This window comes from Lactuca virosa, chromosome 5 (genome assembly GCF_052849685.1).
Source record: "Lactuca virosa cultivar CGN04683 chromosome 5, Lactuca_virosa_CGN04683_v6, whole genome shotgun sequence".
NCBI classification, from domain to species: Eukaryota; Viridiplantae; Streptophyta; class Magnoliopsida; order Asterales; family Asteraceae; genus Lactuca; species Lactuca virosa.
In genome coordinates, this window is record NC_136430.1 from 348,074,857 (window position 1) to 348,096,055 (window position 21,199).

The 21,199-nt window shown below is 37.1% G+C and overlaps 1 protein-coding gene across 1 annotated transcript; it reads left to right on the top strand.

Annotated features, from left to right (window-relative positions):
* The first annotated feature begins 15,090 nt into the window (after positions 1 to 15,090).
* Positions 15,091 to 15,795, top strand: LOC145113378 (uncharacterized). The gene has a single exon (XM_079049480.1). It carries the CDS (start codon positions 15,091 to 15,093, stop codon positions 15,793 to 15,795), a length of 705 nt encoding a protein of 234 aa, XP_078905606.1.
* The last annotated feature ends 5,404 nt before the right edge of the window (positions 15,796 to 21,199 follow it).

The following is a 21,199-nucleotide window of genomic DNA, read 5'->3' on the forward strand; positions in this document are numbered from 1 at the left end:
GAGATATCTCACTTTGACAGTGACTCAGATGATTAACGGCTATCTGGATGATTCCACTGATGAGCAACGTGCCTAACGAGTATTAAGTTCTAATACTATAACTTATTAATACCTATGGCAATTTGGTAGAGAATGCTAGATTTTTCACTAATCCGAATGAATAATGAGAGTTCTATCAAATAAGGATGAGCCAAGCAGGATCATTTCGGTGTATAGTTTTTCTGAAATCGAACTACCAAGCCAACGTGACCATTCTAGACACATCTCCCATAAGTAGATTTGTCAGTGTTATTTGACTAGAATTAATGACTAATCTGGCACTTATAGGTTCCTAATAACGACTATAATTATAAATATAAGCTATCTAAAAGCCTAGTAGGGGTAGCTTGACTTATAGAGAGTTCTAGCGAAAACCGGGAAATTATGCGAGCATAATACCGACCCGAACACTTCTTGTCGGGCTCCTAGCTACTCCATAGCCCTGCTAAAATGCTTAGAAGTTCGGAAAAGTTGGACTCGAAGTTAGAGAAGGTTTGAGAGAGATTATTGAGGAAATGGTGTGAGAAATTATCATTTCTCGGTTTCTATTTATAGGCGGATTTTGGGGGTATGCCTCATGAAAATGGGGTGCGCTGCATGCAAATAGGGGTGCCTGGGGTGTCACATGTCACTTTCCTGGTGGTCCACATGTCGCCTTCTAGAAGGTTGTGCGTCGTGAAGCGCGAGCGTACGCATGGAATTTTCTGATTTTTGTAAATTTCGTAACTTATTCATAGGAGCTCCGTTTTTGACGTTATTTATATCCACACGCAGCTATCAACAAGATCTACAACTTTCATTTAGACTCCGTCGGCTAATTCTCATTTTAATTTTAAAGATATATTTTTAACAAGCTTAGATTGTTAAAGCCCGAATAAAAATCATAACGCTCTCACTTTATTTTGCCTAACAATCGACCGATCTAGAATTCGATTTCTGTGTCTCACACTGCTGCACTGAAACTTCAAAAAATCATAACTTCCTCATACGAAGTCATATTTAGACATTCTACTTATGCACACTCTCACTTTTACGACTACTATGACTTTTATTTAGACTACTAAGGCTAATAAGCAACCTATCTCTACTTCAAATTTTATAAACAATTGGTTTATTATAAATTCTACTGTAGAGCGAAAACATGGTGTTAAAATTAACCCCTATTTATAGAGATTTCGTCCCCGAAATCCTACTCCTAGCACACCTTAATATAGTGCCTCAATACCATCTTACTAGGGTGCTCGAGGTCAGCCTATGACCTAGCTAATGTTTTCTCCATCGATTCCGCTCCTCTAAGCCATAGAACTTCATTCTCTACCTCCGGACTTACTCTCGTACTTCTTGCAAAGCTTTCCAACACCAGGAACACGTCGGTTTGGACTTCCAAATTGCATACTCTACGGCGAACGATCGCCCCCAGAAGTGAATTGTCGATTTGTTCCTTTGACTAGGAACACTACCAACACGATAAGAAGCAAGTAACTAGGAAATTTATCTATAATTTCCTAATGTAATCCACTTTCCAGAAAATGCCTCTAAAAAGGGATTAAGGCATATCCTTAAAACACACACGAATTTAGATCACAACCAACATTATAACCTAGTTCAGCTGTTCCAATATCCTGAATTTTAACCAAAATTACTATAAAAAGTTTACTGACTTGAAAACACTGGAACCAATACTCTAATATTGGTGACAGACTCATTATAAGGCTTTCTTTATATAGTGTTGACACATCTCGGGTTACACCATGTAAACCCTAATGTGTCATGACTCTTCATTTCCATGACCCATGGGTTTGTAACTCCCATGGAGCATCCATGGAGCATCCTATGGGTGGAACCCAACTTGATAATCCATGGAGCCTCTTAGCCCACTATATAAGATATGGAAGATTTACATAATCTACCCATATATTTAATTAGTTATCTTTTGATCACTTAATTAATTCTAAATTAATTCTTGATCAAACTAATTAAATAATATTATTAATATATTAGAACTTATAATATATTAATAAACCATAAGTGTTATTTCTCTCATTTTAGTCTATCCAATTGCATGGTGCCATTCAACCCAAATGGACCATGCCGGGTCGGGTCAAGTACATACCAGAAATAGTTATGGACTTAGACACCTTATCCAACACATAGGATATCACCCTAGTAATCATTCGTCCCAGAACGACTTAATATCTAGTTCGTCGTGAAAATTCTGACATCCTCATTCGACATGGTTTGGCCTGGCCCTTACCATGTGAAAATTCTTATGCTGTATAAGAAAACTTTTCCTTAATCAGCCCTAAGATGAAATTCTTTCAATCCATAACACAAAACCCTTAGGTTTTCTCTCGTTTCAAAACTTCAGAAGTACCCATGCGAAGAGTACCCCGCCATTCTAGCCTACTCAGTAGACAAGAAACTTCAAACGAAAAGCACCGAAGTAGTCTTGGAAGTCAGTAACTACCGAAGTACCTCAATAGATCTCATAGGAAAATCATTGTACCGCAGGTCAAGTTCAAGAATAGAGACTTAGAACTCATTAAGCAAATCTATCGCTTCTAAGTATATACACAAGAGTGGTATATAAGTTAGACTTAACAAGATTAAGGATGTGTGATTCCGCCCTATCTCCTGTTCCTTGTTTGGTTGTGGACCTGGGGCAGAGTCACCGATCTGAACGTTTTGTGAAATCTAAATTATATACGACTTGTATACAGGAGGTGATGGTAGATGAGCCAAGTATGAGTCTTATCATGAACTTCGGAGCAAAAGCCTGCATCATGTATTCTACAAGGTGGAATTCAACATGAGACCACGACATTGGGTCAAGCTACTAAATGACTATGAATTTGAAATTCGTTATCATCTCGACAAAGCCAATATAGTAGCTAACACCATAAGTCGGAAAAAGTACCCAGGTCATAGTTCCAATCATGGACTATGATAACCCTTTCAAATCTCTCCACACAAAGTAAGGAGGCTCAATAGGAAGCCTTGAAACCTGAAAATGTGGCAAGTAGAGAAGATAACTAGAACGTGTGAGTGCACGGTGTGCCAATATCTGTTATCTCCACTGAGATAATAGAATAATCTCCCAGTTCAGGCCGTCACTCAAAAACCTCTAGGAACCAGAGTAGTCATGATTCTATGGGATCGGCTATGGTAAAGAATGAGATATCCATTTACCAATTAGTCGAGTACTTTAACACACTAGCATTTAAGTTGCTCCATTCGAAACCTTCTGTGGTCACAAGTGCAGATTCTATCTGCACTGGACTAAAGTAGGTAATACGCAACTAGCTATAGATCTAATTTCCACACAGCACCCTCGCTGATCTGGAAATTATCCGAGAAACTACCAAAAAACAAAATACGAATCAGGAAATGCCATAAAGCTTCCAGAGTTAACCAGAGAAGCTACGGCTTCGATAAAAGAAAACCCTTGGATTTCCAGGATTGATGACCTTGTCATATGAAGGTCTCACTCAGGAAGGACAAGATGCGCTTGAGAAAGTGTGAAATACAAAACTTAAAGTACATAGGACCATTTGAGGTTCTTACCAGAATCGGTCTTGTACTTTTAAACTTAAACTACCACCAAAAACTTAATAACATTCATCCCATCTTTCACATATGTAATCTAAAAAGGTGTCTATCCGATAAAACACTTGTTATTTCATTCAATGAAATCAAGTTAAATAAAAGTCTACTCTCTGTAGTAGAACCAATGAAAACCATGGATAGGGAAATCTAAAGAACCACACTAAGTCTCATCCCGTTAGTGAAGGTTCGCTGGATTACAAACCAGGGACCTGAATTCACTTGGGAAAGGAAAGATTAGACCTAATCCATGAGTATCACTTTAGACTTAATTTCGGGACGAAATTCCCTCTAACGGGGGGATAATGTGACACCAGTCAAATTTTGGTCAAAAATAAATTGATCAATAATTGTAATTGGGATGAACCAAGTGGTAGAGTTTGTAACAAGGTTTCCAAAAACATAAAGAACACTGAAATCCGAGTTATAACGAAGAAGTTATGACCAATCGAAAATCCGCGGTAAAACCGGCAAAACACTGTTCAGTGTAAAAAGCGAATTTTCGATAAAAGGATTTTTAGCCTTAACAATCTAAATGACACTTGTAGAATATGTTAAACCGAGAACGTTCATAAAAAGAACGTGAAAATCCGACTTCGTATGAGGAAGTTATGATTTTTCGAAGTTTCGGTTTAGCAGTAGACAGCTAAAAATTCGAAATATAAATCGATCGATATTTAGCCGACGCAACTTAAACGAGAATCGAAGGTCTCGTCAAAAGTAGCACAACGGTAAAAAGACAGACGAAAACGAACGTCGGATGAAGAAGTTATGAATTTTTAACGGATTCCCGTCCCGGTCTGTTTAAAATAATAATAATAAAAAAAAAAGGTAAAATCATCCGACGAAGTCTAAACGAAAGTCGTAGAGTATGATTTTACCTACGCGTGCATATAAAGAACGTCAAAAACGGAGCTCGTATGCGAAAGTTATGAATTTCGCAAGTTTTTGGCACGAAAATCGAGAAATTGTGGATAACCGAGAAATTTCGCAGGTCACTCTTCGGACACGTCATCAGCACGTGCGAACTGCCACGTGTCACCTTCGGGTTGGACCACAAATCGCCATGTCAACATCGGATTGGACCGCAGCCGCGGTCCAGTAGCGAGCCCACACCTTCGCATCGGACACCCCGGAGACACCCCTTCGCATGTGTGCCTTCTCCCTATTGGACCGAAGCTTGACCAATCAGAAGCCGCCAGATCCGAACCCTCGCACGTGGCTTCGCTGCTGACCGACGCGTGGCTGCTGACTCGCCTCTCGCCTCGCCACCTGTCCTCCTCGGCCGAACCCTCGCACCCCTATATAAAGGGTGCGAGCCTTCTCGGATGGAAGGGTTTTTCACCCCATTTTTGGCCCTTTTTCACTCCTCTCTCTTCCATAACTTCACAAACAACCCCCAAAGCCCCGGTAACGCGTCTAAAACCCGAAGCAAGCCCCGGAGCCCTGGAATTCTCGAGAATTCATCCTCTCTCCGATCGAAACTCTGCCCGATTGGAGCCGGTTTTTCGTCAAACAAACTCTTTTTCGGGAAACGAAACGCTGCCCGAATCACCGCTTATCAAAGTGAGTTCATACCCATATAATTTACCTTTTCAATGGTTTTTAAATGCTTTTAGGGGGGGAATACAAGTTTAACACAATATTAAATTGTGTTAATAACTGTGTGTGATAATAATCACACAGAAAGTTTTCGTATGCTTTTAAGAATTACCAAATACTTCCAAAATAACGTAAAGCCATGTTAAATTCTTTGAAAAATGTTTTATAAACTATTTCAAAATATAAATGCCAAAGTCATGTTTATATATGTATAAATATATAAATAAGATTTTAAGGACTTAGGACTAATGAATTATCTTATTTTCTTTTCCTTGTTTGGATGTGGAATTAAGGTTGTATTATTTGTCCGAAGGTCGTTTCCTTCTTAATTATATATATATATATATATATATATATATATATATATATATATTAGTACAAAAGGTTACTCCTTTTGGTATCTTCACCTTTGTATCAGGCTGAGCAAAGGTGTTCATCCATGAGAATTCATGCTAATCCGATAGAACATATAAATTATAATAGGTATAATTTATGACTCAAAACTAAATATACAAGTATGATTCATGACTGTATACTTTCCAAGGAAATTACCAAAATACATTCAAATATAACAAGATATGTATAATACCTTTAATATATGAATAACATATTAAAGAAGTAAAGATACATTCTGCCGGGTTTTGCATTAGCAAAGGTACTATACAGAGTACCCGAGTTAGCAAACACGAGGTAATAATTCATAATTCAAGTAAACTAGAATACACTGTTTTACAAGAAACCAGGGTTTTGATTCAAAACAAATCAAGGGTTTACACTTATCAAATACATGTTTGGAAAACTAAGAATATACTATCAATCATTATTTTAGAATGATTGGGTTTTAATTCAAGAATATACTGTCAATCATTATTTCTGAATGATTGGGTTTTCAAAACTAATATACATGAACGTTTAATATGCTTTTTATGAGACTCTGTATTCAGGTTGTTTAATTCATTTTAGACAACATAGGAAGTCCTGACATTATAACCAGAATCTCCAGCCGGGGATCGAAACAAGTGTGTGTAGATCTATATCGGGAATTGACAACCCCGCACTCAGGCTGCTAGCTACAGTTTGATGAGTGACAATTGTTATCACCAGTTTAAACGCCCACAAAGCGTTTGTTTCAGGCCATCCGTCATAGTATGGTTATAATAAAAACTACTCATTAAAAAGGTATTAACAATACGTTAGTGTATAAACAAATAAACGAAAGTACACCTTCAAAGTACCAGTTTATAGAATACAAAAATACAATGGTTTAATACAGTTTTCATTAACACCTGGTGGAGCCAGGCACACTCTCAGTTTCAAGTTTTCATAAAGGAATACAAATACAAAACAGTAATACAAAGAGAACGGTTTATGGGATTAAACCACTTATCCAATGGAACTTAGTCACTCAATCTCGGTAAACTAGTATAACATAAAAGACCTTTAGTGGTTAATTCTATAATTCCTTAGTTGATACATCATAGTTATACATAAATGATGTCCGATTGACAGTAAAGTGTGTGACTTCCGCCTTACTTCCTGTTCCTTGTTTGGTTGTGGGCTTAGGGCAGATACACCTAGTTGACTGTCAATTCGATATTATGTTATGTATAATCAGTATAAATTAAGTAATTACAGAGGGAAACCATTGAGGTTACCAGTTAATCACCTCAGGAGATATAGGATTTCCTGGAGAAACCAGTGAACTTATTCAAAGAACTTAGGGTATACTTAACAGAACTAAAATACTTATGAACTCACCAGCTTAAATGCTGATCTACTCTTTCCAAATAACTTGTATTCTCAGGAATCCAGTAGACAGGTACACTCCCGAAGCTTTTGAGAAGACTACCTAGTACCGTACCGCGACTCTTGTCTTCTCCTGTACCTACTTTAGTGTTTGAATATGTAATGTTTAAACACTTATGTAAAACTTATACTTATTAATACAGTGGCTGTTTGTACTTTGATTACTATATTGCATGTGTTGTGATACTTACCTAAAGTCCTCCGCCCCCGAATGTTTCCGCCATTCTGGTTTGGGGGTGCGACACAGACTCACCACCATTATCTGACTGTCCTTAGGGAATCCAATCATTATCCTTCCTTGATATCTTCTTATCGCAACATACCTTTTCTATTTAAACTTTTAAGGCTACAACCTAGCAGAGGTCCTTAACCTATACTGTATGGATGCTAAAGTCTAACTGTCATCCTATGTCAACCTATGAACGTTGCAATTCAACCCTATTTACAACAATTACATCATATTTACTACTTTGTTTAAGCTTGGATTTTTAGTACTTCGAATGTCATATAGAAATTTCTCAAGTCTCCTTGAACTCATAAACTCTTTGATAACACCTACCTTTAGATAAATGGCACCACTTTGGAATTTGGACCAATCTTCAGAAGTCCTCTCTATAAGCTCATATGTCCAACCAATTAACATACATTAGATGCTTTTACAAATAATAAGCAAAAATTCAATTTTTATATAGAAAATAAGGGTATATCCCATACTGGCATAATATCGAAACAAAAAATAGTAAAACTAACCATCTTAAAGAAACAACTTACAACATACAAACAATTTTAATTTCAATGTCATTCACTACCTTGATACCAATCTTAGATCCCTATGCGACTTATTTCAATATAATGAGAAGATGACAAAGACACATTTTAGGTGTGTCACGGTTTTTAATGTAAAACGATCTGGGAATTCCAAATTTCTTATCTTATAACAAAATCTATTATACTAAATCCTTAAGTGAAAAATGGAAAAAAATGAAATATGTACAATAATCTTGAACTCTTAAGTTTGATGATTATATATGAGGAAGTAGAGGAACATGGGAGAGAAGTATTCACATTTTTGTGTCTAACCTTCATTCAACTCATAAGCATCCATCATTCCTTTTTTCCTCTACGTATCCTACACTTCGTGGCTCTGTACAACAAAAACATGGTGAAGAGGGAAACACAAAATCAAGATATTTACATTTAAGTTACTTGAGAATGCATATATTATGAGATAGTTATTAGGATTTGATTGACCATGATACATTCTTGAAGAAGAACTGATGATAAGACTATGAACTAATAAGATAGGTTAAGCTTTTCCTATTCATTCGAGAGAAATGGACTCTCCAAAGAAGAAAAAAGTTCTTTTTACACAATAATTCTTAGCTACCTAAACAAAAACCTACAGGGGTATATATAAACTAGAAACGAATCAGGAAAAGATGCTCCAAAATGAGTGGTCCCTCAAACAAACTTGGGACAAAGATAATGCTCCTAACATAACCAATAATGGTTAAAAACCCAAAAAGACAAAACTACCCCTGGACCCAAAACAGACAATAAAATAACTTTAATAAAGTAATTCAACTAAAAGCACTCCATGATTAGTTATGGTTTATCAGGATTCTGATTTTGGTGAGAATTCCAAGATGAAGATCCCAACTGCTCTTAGATTTGTCCATCTGTAGTTCCCAGATCGGATCATACAATTTAGAATCAATGATATATTACCTTGAAATATTAAATTCAAGACTTTAAACATTAGTTCTTTTTGCCTGTTATGCCAAGAAAAAATGTGCCATCATGGTTCTTGCAATTATTTATCTATTTTTTTTTGTAAAATTCATCAAAAGAAACCATAACTATGGTTAGTTTGGACTTACTTCCACAATTGAAATTAAAAGTTTAAATACCACATGATATTAAAACTTGAACATATTGGAAATCTAAGTTACTCAACCGTTAACTATATGATTTAGAAACATAAACAATAAATTAGCTGAAATTCAACATTCAAAACACTTGATCCTTATAGATGCCAATTTATCTTTTTTTTTTTATGAGTACTTCTCAAGATCATCAATGTTTTCACAATATGATCCAAGAAAACTGAAAATCATTGTAACTACAAGTTAGAGCACAAAGCCACAAACATTAAACATTAATGATGGTAAACATAATATTATATTGCCTCACATTGTCCACATCAAATATATGAGGCTTAGAGCAGCACCAAAAAAATTTATAATTTTTTGATTCAATACTTAAATGATCTCAATTATGCCTCATTTTGGATCCCACAAGTACATGGTCCTCACAAGTAACAATGCAACCTGATATGATTGTTGCACATACTTGAAGAATAAACTCATTTGTTTTTTAAATCAAGCCGCTCGAATATATACACCTCTTCTAAAGCGCATCGAACTTGATAAATTCTAATAGAATGTACATATACGAAAGTCAAAATGATGTGAAAGAAAATAACCTAGAGCAATGCAAAAGCTGGCCCATAATCCTCGTTAGGAAAGTTCCCTTTCCAAAAAGCAGATATACCTTCAATTTGCTTCAACACCAAAGAAGAATATGGTGGTAAGTAACACTATTCAAAGCCTATCCGTAAAATGTTTTATTTCTCTATGGATTTGATTTTGATTGTCCCAAAAGAAATTCACAGTCTCTTCAAATCTTAACAAAAAGGAGTTCAATAAAACTTGAAAGTACATAAAAAGGGTTACATGTTCGTTGCTCAAAACTAGAGCTTCATAAAATCCCTTATTCATACATTTGAGGTTCTTTTCATAAAACAAAAGAAAACCCAAGATTATAAAATTACCATCGGTAGGGAAGAAGTCCATCAGAAGTCGATGAACATTAACCACACATAACTCCGATTAAACCCTTAGTGACCGTCGACGGCCCCCTCTAATGCCATTAACTTTTGCTGGCGATGTGGTAAGATAATCAACTACAAAGAAAAGATAAGAGGACACAGATAGTTGAATAAAAGATTTTCTTCCTTTAATTTTTTTGATGGTTAATTGATGATTTGTTGTTGATTTTAAGGATGTGGTGTTATCAATCCGATTTCCAAGCTAGATACATGTTTTTAGGCAGGAAAATAAAAAAATGGGTCTAAGAAGCAAAATGTAGGGGTGTGTATAAAGTAGATTGGTTTGCTTACTATCCAAAATCAAACCATAATCATTATAATTGGTTAGTGTATTTTGGTGGCCGCTGAATATTGGGTAGAATGATTCAAAATGACATAGAAAAAAGAAAATATGTTATAAAAATGAAAAATATAGAATACATTACTATAAAAAGTGAGAATATAAAAATATGTTGCTACGAAAATTAAAAAATAGAAAGTTTGTTTTAGTCCTAGTAACGTCTCCATACATAATCCACTAAGGATATCATCATCATACTCTCAAGTAGCGATTTCATTTGTGATTATCATATTTTTTTATTGGTGTCATTGCTACATATAGAAGTATATGTAACTTAAATCCAAAAATTGATATTATTAGAGATACATTAAAATAGATGCAAAATATCTTTATAAAAGATTGTTGAGCTTCCTAATAATTAGCAATATAGATACCAAATTAATATCATAATGAGATCCCATAATTACAATCATATATTTGGAATTTTATATCTAATGTTATATAACCAACATTTTTGCACCAATCATTCCAAATCTCCAAGTTAAGCTAATGGTATTATTCTAGTCGTCTTCTCTAATAAAAGAATCCTATTTATGCCACATGTCATCCTTCTATACCATATTTTTGCCATGTGTCACCACTATAGAGGTCCAATTTTATACATCCTCATCGAATCATTTTAATTTGATAACTAGACAGCATTAGCATAAAATCAGCTGGTTGTTTCCTTTTAAATAGCAAGAGATCGTCAATAGAAGCAGTTACTGATTTCATTAGTTAATAAATACGAATAGAAATCTGGGAAGTTTTTTGAGGTTGCGATTCAAACCCTCCCTAATTTTCGGTCATCATCTTGCATTCTTCCCAAATCCAATACTGTAAATTATTTGATCTCCTCCAATCTCTCACACGTTAAATATTTTTATGATAACTGCTCTCAAAATTCCTCTGTGCCAAACCCTTCTCCTTATTTGCCACTCTTCTTATGTGACTTTTTCTTTTTGTGATTAGGCAAAAACAAATTGCATCACTTCAATTCTTATGGACCTACTAAATGTCTGTTTAATCACCATCGAAGGTAATCTATATGTGTTTGTTAATTCCGTTCTTCTTTTCTTTCAATTTCTCAATAGCCAGTAAGTCCTGAATATGATGTTTTTCTTTTATCCCTACATATTGCATTATAGGTGTCTGATAAAATGCTCATGAGAACTTTTGTGTGTGTTTGGTTGCACTGTAGGTGTTTATGAAATCCAGTTATTGTCATTCATTTACAAATAAACATAAAGCTTGAGTTTTATTTACACTATTTTACGGATTAATTGTGTTTGAGGTTGTCAAGTAAGTTCATCTTTCTATTTTCTTATATTAAAATGTTTGTTTGTTTTTATCAAGCAAGTTCATATTAAGAGTTGGTGTTTGGTTTTAATTTTCGGATTTTTTTTCTTGAGAGAGGTTAAAAAATTAGTTCCTGTTTTTCTATGGTTCTTTTCCTTTATATAGTTATAGTGAAGGTTGTGTTGACATTCAACATACACATAAATGTCAAGTATCAGCAGTTATAGTTAACATGTCTATAAAATCCTTGAGCTCTGACACAGTTAGAGAATTTGAATTTATTGGTAAGAAAAGATAAATGTAGTTTCATGAGTGTGGATTTATCCGGTTGAGATGTAATGATATAAGATGCAGTTTTTACAAGTTTTTTGATTTTGCAAATTTTAATTCTTGTCATTGTTGATTACTGATTGGCATGGCGAATAACAAGTATGAGTACGTGTAGTCGTTTGAAACTGAAGATGAAATGAATAAATCAAACTTGATTGTAATTCAAGTTGACATTGGAAATGTTGAAAGATAAATCAACAACCATCATACTTCCATATTCCATTACGTATTACCATGTACTAAATTTGATTAATTGTTGTGCAACCTCAATTTTATAGAAGTACCTAATATAATCTTGGCTTATGGTTTTAGTGACGACTACAGGTGAGAACTATATTAAAAAAATTAATCAAAACATAACTATTTAATATGAATCTATAATTCCAATTTTCTAATGTGCTTTTGCAGTTCTATTTTTAAGAAGGACACCAAATTTTACCAAAGGTGTCATGTGATAGTTTAGAATAATGACATTCCTTTTTATACAATTTTTTTTAGTATGAATCTGTAGTTATAATTTTCTAATGTTTATGAAGTCGTCTTAAAGACATTAAAAATGTAAAAGAAAAACCATCATTAAACTTTATGTCGCAACGTATGCTACTGCTTTGGATTAGGAACTAATCTTTCATTTGGAGAAATGATTTCATATTGGTTAAATCTACCTTAGTATCTTGAACAAGTCGACATTTGATAAAATTGATATTATCAAATGCCGCAACTCATTGACTTGGGGTTTGCAACAACTAGGTCCATTATATAAAAACTATCTGAAAATTTATTTTATCTCTCAACTATTGCTTCTTGCTGCTGAGATATTGAAGAAAACCCAGTTACTATATATAATATAGGGTGTCATATCAATGCTATTTGAAAAAGAATTGTCCCATGGTATCTTCCACTATTATAGCAGATAAAGCACAAGACCATCTTCAATTTTAGGCCATATATTTTCCCGTATGTCGGATTAGAGATGTTAAGTTGTCTATTTTGAGTTTTGAATGTCTGTATCGTGTGATTTTACCAATCTGTATATTCTCATGCCCTTTTACTTCTTGCTTATAATTTTTTTTATAAAAGAACATATGTGATGTTTTTGCATCATGTTCTACTTCATACTCACATCTATAGAACATATTTGTCAACAAACTGTCTAAGGCTCCAGGGCTGGGCAGTTTACTGATGCTCACTATTTAACATATATGTTCTTTTGCAGGGAATTATGAAAACTCCAATGAAGGTAATTGGTGATATAAACCAGCCTAAAATTTAGCACCATATAAGCTCTGTATTTATTAGTATTTTCACTATTTTTTATATTTTCTCAATGATATGTAGCATCAACATATTTACTTTATGTAGCATATGTATATGGATCACAATTTGTGTCTAAATTCTTGGTGTATTTGGTAATTTTAAATTGGTACAAGGAGCACAAGTTTCTGTATGCATATATTCATCTGATAAGTAATTAATACGATTTATTATTTTATATGTTTATTATAGCATCGTACTTCAAAATAAGAAAACAATTACAAGAAAAAATTGTAATATTTTCCAAGCATCTGACTATCAAATAATAAAGAAAATATGGAAAGATATGAGAAAGATACTCAAAAGTTTCATTTTCAATTTCTTTATAGTACAAAAATTTCAATATAGTATAAAAGTTCATATAGAATAATTATTAAAGGTTTTAACTTTCTATGCTTAAATGTTCAAATTATTTTTCATGATTTCTCATTTTTTTTTTGCTTTTTAAACTTATAGATTACTTTGTATGTTATTTATGTTGTTGGAATGCTTGAGTGAGTTTATATTTCAGTATACTGAAATACCTATAGTAGAAATGTACTTTCATTAACTGAAATGTTATGTCAATCGTGGGTCATGCTTAGCATAAACTTTATATGTTTTTAGTGTTTTTTTATAGTATGATGATTTTGTTTCTTTCTATTAAATTATTATATTTTCAGTTTATTCTTTAAGCATATGATTTTGAAAAAAAAAAATACCCAATTAAAGCATTCTATTGTTATTATTTTCCTCATTAGGACATTATATAATTGACAAGAAATGGAAACGTACTTTTGTTGATTTGTATATTATATTATCATGATCCTTGTAGGTTTGTTTCTCAAGGATCATGATTTTACACATAACCAATTGTATGTTGTTTTATCCAGAGTTTAAAGTAGAGAATGATTAAAATTGTTAATTTTAGATACGGATGATAGACTAACAAATAAAACATCAAATATTGTGTATAAAGAAGCTTTTAAAAATTTATAAAACTTTGTACAATTTTATTATTTATATCAAATTTTTTTCTTTTTTATTTAAATTTATATTGCATTATACAAAATGATATTTTTCTAACATATCTACAAATACAAATTGCCAATTAGATATTCAAACCAATATGCTTTCGTAATTTCAACCAATCATTATATCAATATGAAATTACTAACAAAACATATATATTTATTAATTATTAATTATTTATTATCATTGCTTAATGATTAAGTTATAATTTAATTAAAATTGTTTTTAAATTTCTCATCTGTGATGTCCACGAGTTATAACCTAGTTTGTTGATTTTCATCTAATGTTATAACGGTAATATTTATTTTCATAACATCTCAATTGAACAAAATTTTTGTTATACTTAGTGGCTTTAAAAAATAAATAAACTGGACTCGGAAATAATTTATTTATTTATCAATATTTATAAATTTTACACAACTAAATATAAGGATATTAATTCGGTTTTTAATGGGTTAGTTTTACTATAAAACCATAATCGAACCACTATTTATCGGTTAATAAAAAATAAAAAACAACCCATCGGTTTTATAAATGGTTTGGTTATTATTGTTCGGTTTTATCGGTTAGTTCGGTTTTTCGATTTTTATATTCACCCTACTAAGAAGTGGACACTTGACAACACATTTTATTTATTTATCAGGCATAAAAGAAAAAATTAAATTGCTTTTCGTTATATTTTAGTTATCCATATCCCATATTTTTAGTTGTTAGTTGTCATGTCGTTGTTATTTGATTGTTATCTTTATTTCTTTCTTTGTATTTAAGCACCGGTTGATTGAATGAAAGATGAGTTTTTCCGTTTGTCAAAATCTTTATGGCGTCAGAGCGGGTCACATGAGATCCCACAAATTAACCCTCAGGTATCGTCGACACCATGGTAGGTGAAGTAAGAAAGTCCGACAAGGAAGATGACCATCGTCCCGACACCAACTCACCATATTATCTACATGCATCTGAATACCCAAGACAGATACATGTAAACGATATCTTGACCGATGGAAATTATGGAGATTGGTTAGAGGAGATGAAAATTTTCTTGTACGCAAAGAACAAGGCAAATTTAATGGATGGAACGATCAAAACACCAGAAGACAGCTCGCCGAAATTCATGATGTGGATGCACTATGACACTATGATCAAGGGATGGCTCACTACAGCCATGGAAAAGACGATAAGATCGAGTGTTAAATATGCAAAGACATCAACAAAGATATGGGCCGATCTTGAACAGAGGTTTGGAAAGGAGAGTGCACCTCGTGCATATGAGTTGAAACAAACTCTTTCTACGACTCCACATCATGGAAGCTCTGTGTCATCCTACTATACCAAGATGCGTGGTAAATGGGATGAAATTCAGTCCATGTCTCCACATCCTAGGTGCACGTGTGGAAAATGTACATGTGACTTAGGCAGAAGATTGAACGAAGCAAAAGAACAAGAAAGACTCTATGAGTGTTTAATAGGACTCGACACTGTCTTCTCGACTATAAAGACCCAAATACTTGCATCAAAACCCACATGTTGGGTACAACATATCACCTTGTTTATGAAGATGAACAAAAAAGAGCCATCTCTGTGACAAAGAAACCGGTGCAATATGTAACACCTTGTTTTCCGAGTGTTCCTTTTATACCCTTGTTATGAGAAATGTTGGAAAAATGGGTCCCTTGTAGCGTTTGAAGAAAAATGCATGCTCAGAGGAACGATATGTGACCTTTCTGAACGTATGGCGTTGTGGACGTTATGCGTCCATTCTGTACGCTATGTGTTCTCGGTCTGGGCTAAACCCTAATTTTTAGGGTTTGGACCCTATTTAAGCATCCATAAGTCTCAAGTCTTCTTCCTTTCATCAACCTCCAGCCCCATTTCATTCCCAAGCAAACCCTAATACATTTTAGAGCATTCTTGAGCATTTTGTGTGTGTTTTTGTAACCTTGAAGGAGAGAGGAAGAAGAGAAGATCATCTTGGAGGAATGGAACACTTTGGAGCCAGAATCACATCATCTTTTGGCATCATTTGGAGGTAAAAAGCTCTAAACTTGTTTAAGAGTTGATTAGATCTTGTTTAGCCATGAAATGGTGTTCTTTTGGTCCCTTAAGCTTGGTATTATGAGTATGGATTACTCTAATCCATATAAGTTCGCCTTTCAGACGTCTTGAAGCATTTAGAAGCATACAAGTGCGATCTTGATTGATAGTTTCCTTCCATGCATGAGCTACAAGGTCTTAATGGCTTAAGTAGTTAGGGTTTTAGTGTTTGGGCACTTAATGGTCATGCAAGACCATAAAGTTGAAAACTTTATGGTTAAGGACGTTAGTTTATGGCTAGATTTGGAATTTGAGCAAAAGAGCTTAAGGATTAAGCTCTTAATGGAAGACAAAGGGAACAACTAGAGAATGACATGCGTTCCCCGGGAACGCCATGCGTTTTGGACACTATGCGTTCTCAAGCTGAGTTGACTCGGTTGACTTGTGGACTTTTTGACTTTGACCAAGTATGAGCGAAGGGTATTTTGATTTGTATTTGAGATTGGTCACTATTTGATGAATAGGTGATGGGTAGAGCTGACATTTGGAGCCGAAAACCTATTTAGCTATTTTTTTCAGTTTGAGAGGTGAGTCTCCTCATAGTGCTTGATGGGTCGAAGGCACCAATGTCGACCCATGGACTATTGTTATTTGTATGCTAGTTGTATGTGTGACTCTTGTATGTGTTGTATGTGTTTTTATGTATACCGGACGAGGCCCGATGCCAGGGCGTGGCCTGATGAGTGTGTTGGGTCGTGTAACATCCGGATTCCCAGGTATTATATGATTTTCATTTATTTTGAGTTTAAGAGAAGGACTCGACGAGTCGACGCCTAGACTCGTCGAGTAGGATCGCGATTTGCTGACTGGATTAATGAATGGACTCGTCGAGTCGGCAGGGTGACTCGACAAGTCCGTGCTGGCGGCAAAACCCTAAATCTTTGGGCCTGTGCCCTATTTAAGGGTCCTTATAGCCCTCATCTGCGGCTACCAGTCCAGAGAGAGAAACCCTAGAGAGCTTGGGCGAGTTGTGTGTGTGAGCAAGCCATTTTAATCCTTTTTGGTGTTGTTTTGCAAAGAAGAAGGTGTTTCCAGCTAGAGGAGGTCAAGAGGATTGCTAATCCGTGGTTTTCAAGCTTGGATCTGCAGTATTAAGGTAGCAAATCGAACTCCCCTTCTGTTTTGGTTAAGATCTATGAATCTAGGGTTTTCTATACCCTTTTTATGGCTTGAATTGATGAGTTTATGGTCCCTTTATGTGTTAGACTTCAGATCTGGACCCATACAGGTCCAGAGAGCATTATCCATCTTGCTTTATGAAGTGTTATGGAAGGAATGAACTTAGGTTGCCATTTTTAGGCTATTTCTTCAAAAGGAACCATATATGTGTTGCATGAGTGTAAAGGTTTCACCTTTACGTGATTAGTGGGTATGGAAAGGTCAGATCTATAGGTTAGAGAAGCGGATCTGACCTCAGAAGGTCATTTGAGTGTTGCCATGGACGCTACTCGCCGAGTTCATAAGTGGACTCGACGAGTCGAGTCGGGGTTGCCCCACGATTCGTGACAGGAGTAACCCGTCGAGCGAAGGGATGACTCGACGAGCCAAGTGAGGCTAGAAGGATTCAGAGGACCCGCATGGACTCGCCGAGTCGCCCATATGCACTCGATGAGTCGGGTCAAAGTTTGACCGTTGACTTCAGTTGACCTTAGGGTTTTGGTCAAGCTGATTTAGGAGAGTTCAGGGAGGGGTAGAATGGCCTTCTACCCAATCTTTAGAGATGAGACTATGAGAGGGTATTGATCAGGAATGTTATTCGGATGATAGGAGGAGGCTAGGTCGGGACGTCAAGCACGAGAGTTTATCCGACTTTGTACGAGGTGAGTCTTCTCACTATACTGTACCTGGGATGGTACCTATGTGTGACCGGAAGGTCTTATATGCTATGAGATGTATGTGCTGTATGCTGTTATGTGATATGTATGTGTTATGTATGTTATGAATGAGAAGGACCGGAAGGTCATTATGATGTGGACCGGAAGGTCATGATGATATGGACCGGAAGGTCATTACGGGTAGGACCGGAAGGTCTACCAGGATTGTGGGACGGAAGTCCTCTGAGACACAGTAACCGGAAGGTCTTATAGCCTTGAGTGGCGTATGTGCGTATGTGGTATTTTGGGGAACTCACTAAGCATTTATGCTTACAGTTTTTGTGTTATGTGTTTCAGGTACTAGCGAGGATCGCGGGAAAGCGCCGACATGATCCGTACACACTCATGGAGTTTATGTCTTGAGATTCTGGGATATGTTTTGTTATGATAACGTTGGATATGTTATGTTTTGATATCACCTTATGAATAAAAGTATGTTTTAAAAATGAAAAATTGTTTTGGAAATTTACGTTGTTACAAGTTGGTATCAGAGCCTTAGTTTGAGGGATTCGGATGCACCTTCGGGTGTATTTGAACTCAAACTGAGGATTTGAGAAAGTTTTTCATAAAATAAACAATTTTTCTAAAAAGTAAAAGAATTTGAGAAGAACAGAAGGAAGCAGTGTGTACGATCAGTCAGCGCCCGAACGGTGATTTCCCAAATACCCTTACATTATGTGTTATGAGATATGTTATGATAAGTTACGCATGCTAGAGTAGGCTAGGTATTCATATTAGGACTAGAGTGGCCTGATTTGTGATGCCTTAGCCTAGGAAGATTTCTGCTGCTATGAGATGCTTGAGAGTGAGTAGGTAGCAGTGATGAGCTTATGAGAGGTCTACTGATGGGTAGCCTATGCTAGCAAGATGTAGAGTACTTGTGATATGGGATCCTAGGAGGAGGACTTGGGGTGAATATTGATGCGGTGTGGATGGTAGTATAGGGCCTGTACTACTGAAGACACCGGATCAGTGCGCAGTCCAAGTAAGAATCCTTAGGGTACTAGGGAACAAGTAGGGTTGAGTTATCGAGTGCGAGTATGCTCGAGCGGGTCTCTGATATTTTTATGTTGTATTTCAGAGACATCATGGTTGGGACACGCCACAGACCCGAGACGAGCGGCGTGAGTGACGAGGAGCTTCGTCAGATGATCCACGATGAGGTGGCTGCGGCGATCCGAGCCGAGATTCCGGAGATGTTTGGGTCTATCAAGACCACATTGATTGAGACTTTTGATGAGCGGTACGCAGCGGTTACTGAGGCTGCGGCTGGTGCAGCTACTGTAGCTGTTGCTGCTGCTAGACCTCAGGAGGGTGATTCGATGATGTTCCCGGAGTTCAGCAACACGAAGCCACCGGAGTTTGATGGGACGCAGGATCCGATTGCTGCGATGAGATGGATTTCTGATATCGATGGATGCTTCTACACCTGTTCGTGTCCGGAGCATTTGAGGGTTCGGTTTGCACTGAACCAGCTTCGCTTGGGAGCGAAGGACTGGTGGAAGTTTGTCATGGCGAACTTCACTCTTGCAGAGATTTCGGAGGTGACCTGGGAGAGGTTCATCATCATGTTCAGAGATGAGTACGTTCCCCCGGTGGAGAGGGAACGGTTCGCATAGGAGTTTTTGTCCCTCAAGCAGGGGACGGAGTCAGTGACTGTGATCACACGGATGTTCCATGAGAGGGCGTTGTTTTGCCCTGAGCACGTGTCGTCTGAGCAGGCACGCATGAGTCGGTACTTGAGCATTTTGAGGAGGGATATCAGGGAGTTCGTGGCAAACTCGTCATACCGGACATTTGCTGAGCTCCAGGCAAATGCCCGGAAGAGGGAGATCGAGCTGGAGACTCAGGCCCGGGAGGAGGCCAAGTCTCAGGGGAAGGATCGGCGGCCGGCACAATCTCAGCTGGCGGCCAAGCGGGCAAAGCCCGCTGATTCGAGATCTGGAGGCCAGAAGGGCCGCACTTGTGGGAAGTGCGGCAAGGGACATGATGGGGTTCGTCGATCAGGTGCTTGCTACAAATGTGGCAAGGAGGGGCACATAGCCAAGGATTGCCCCAAGGGGTTCATGGTTTGCTTTCATTGCAACCAAAACGGACACCGGAAGGCCGAGTGTCCGCAGCTGTAGGGGACAGCACCGGGAGCACTGCAGGGATCTGCCCACGCTGTCGTGCGAGCTACTGAGGTTCGGCCGGTGAAGGCCGAGGCACCGAAGGCTCGCGGGAGAGCCTTCCAGTTGACAGCGGAGGAGATCCGCGCAGCGCCCGATGTCGTGGCTGGTATGTATTCTTTCATTTACTTATGCTGAGTTTGCGATATTGTGCTTATATTATGATATGTGTAGGTACTTTTCTTGTGAGTTCTGTACCTGCTTTGGTGTTATTTGACTCCGGTGCGAGTCGGTCATTTGTGTCTTTAGCGTTTAGTCAGCACATCGGTATCCAGCGGGAGGCGTTGAGTCGACCTCTACGAGTTTCCATAGCTGAGGAGCGAGCGGTGTATGCTACGGATGTGATTCGAGGATGTGTACTCGAGATCTTTGGTGTCGAGTTCCCGATAGATCTGGTCCCGATAGATCTGGTCCCGATTACGATGGGGGACGTGTGTGTCATAGTGGGCATGGATTGGTTGAGCCGATTTGGGGCTGTTATAGACTGCGAGCGATAGTTGGTGACGATACGAGACCCTAGTGGGGGACTACTTACGGTGTACGGCGAGGGTACCCGTTCTGGGTCAGCATTTTGTTTGGCTGCTAGAGCGAGGCGGAGCCTACATCAGGGTTGTAGCGGGTTTGTGGCTTATGTGATGGATTCACGGGTGGCCGCAGAGGGGCTGGGTTCGGTTAGTGATGTGTCGATAGTGCGTGAGTTCCCGGATGTTTTCCGCGAGGAGTTTTCGGGTGTGCCTCCCGTGAGGCAAGTGGAGTTTCGCATCGATTCGGTTCCAGGAGCGGCGCCTATCGCCAAGGCGTCCTATCGCCTTGCGCAACCAGAGATGTAGGAGTTATCCTCACAGCTTCAGGA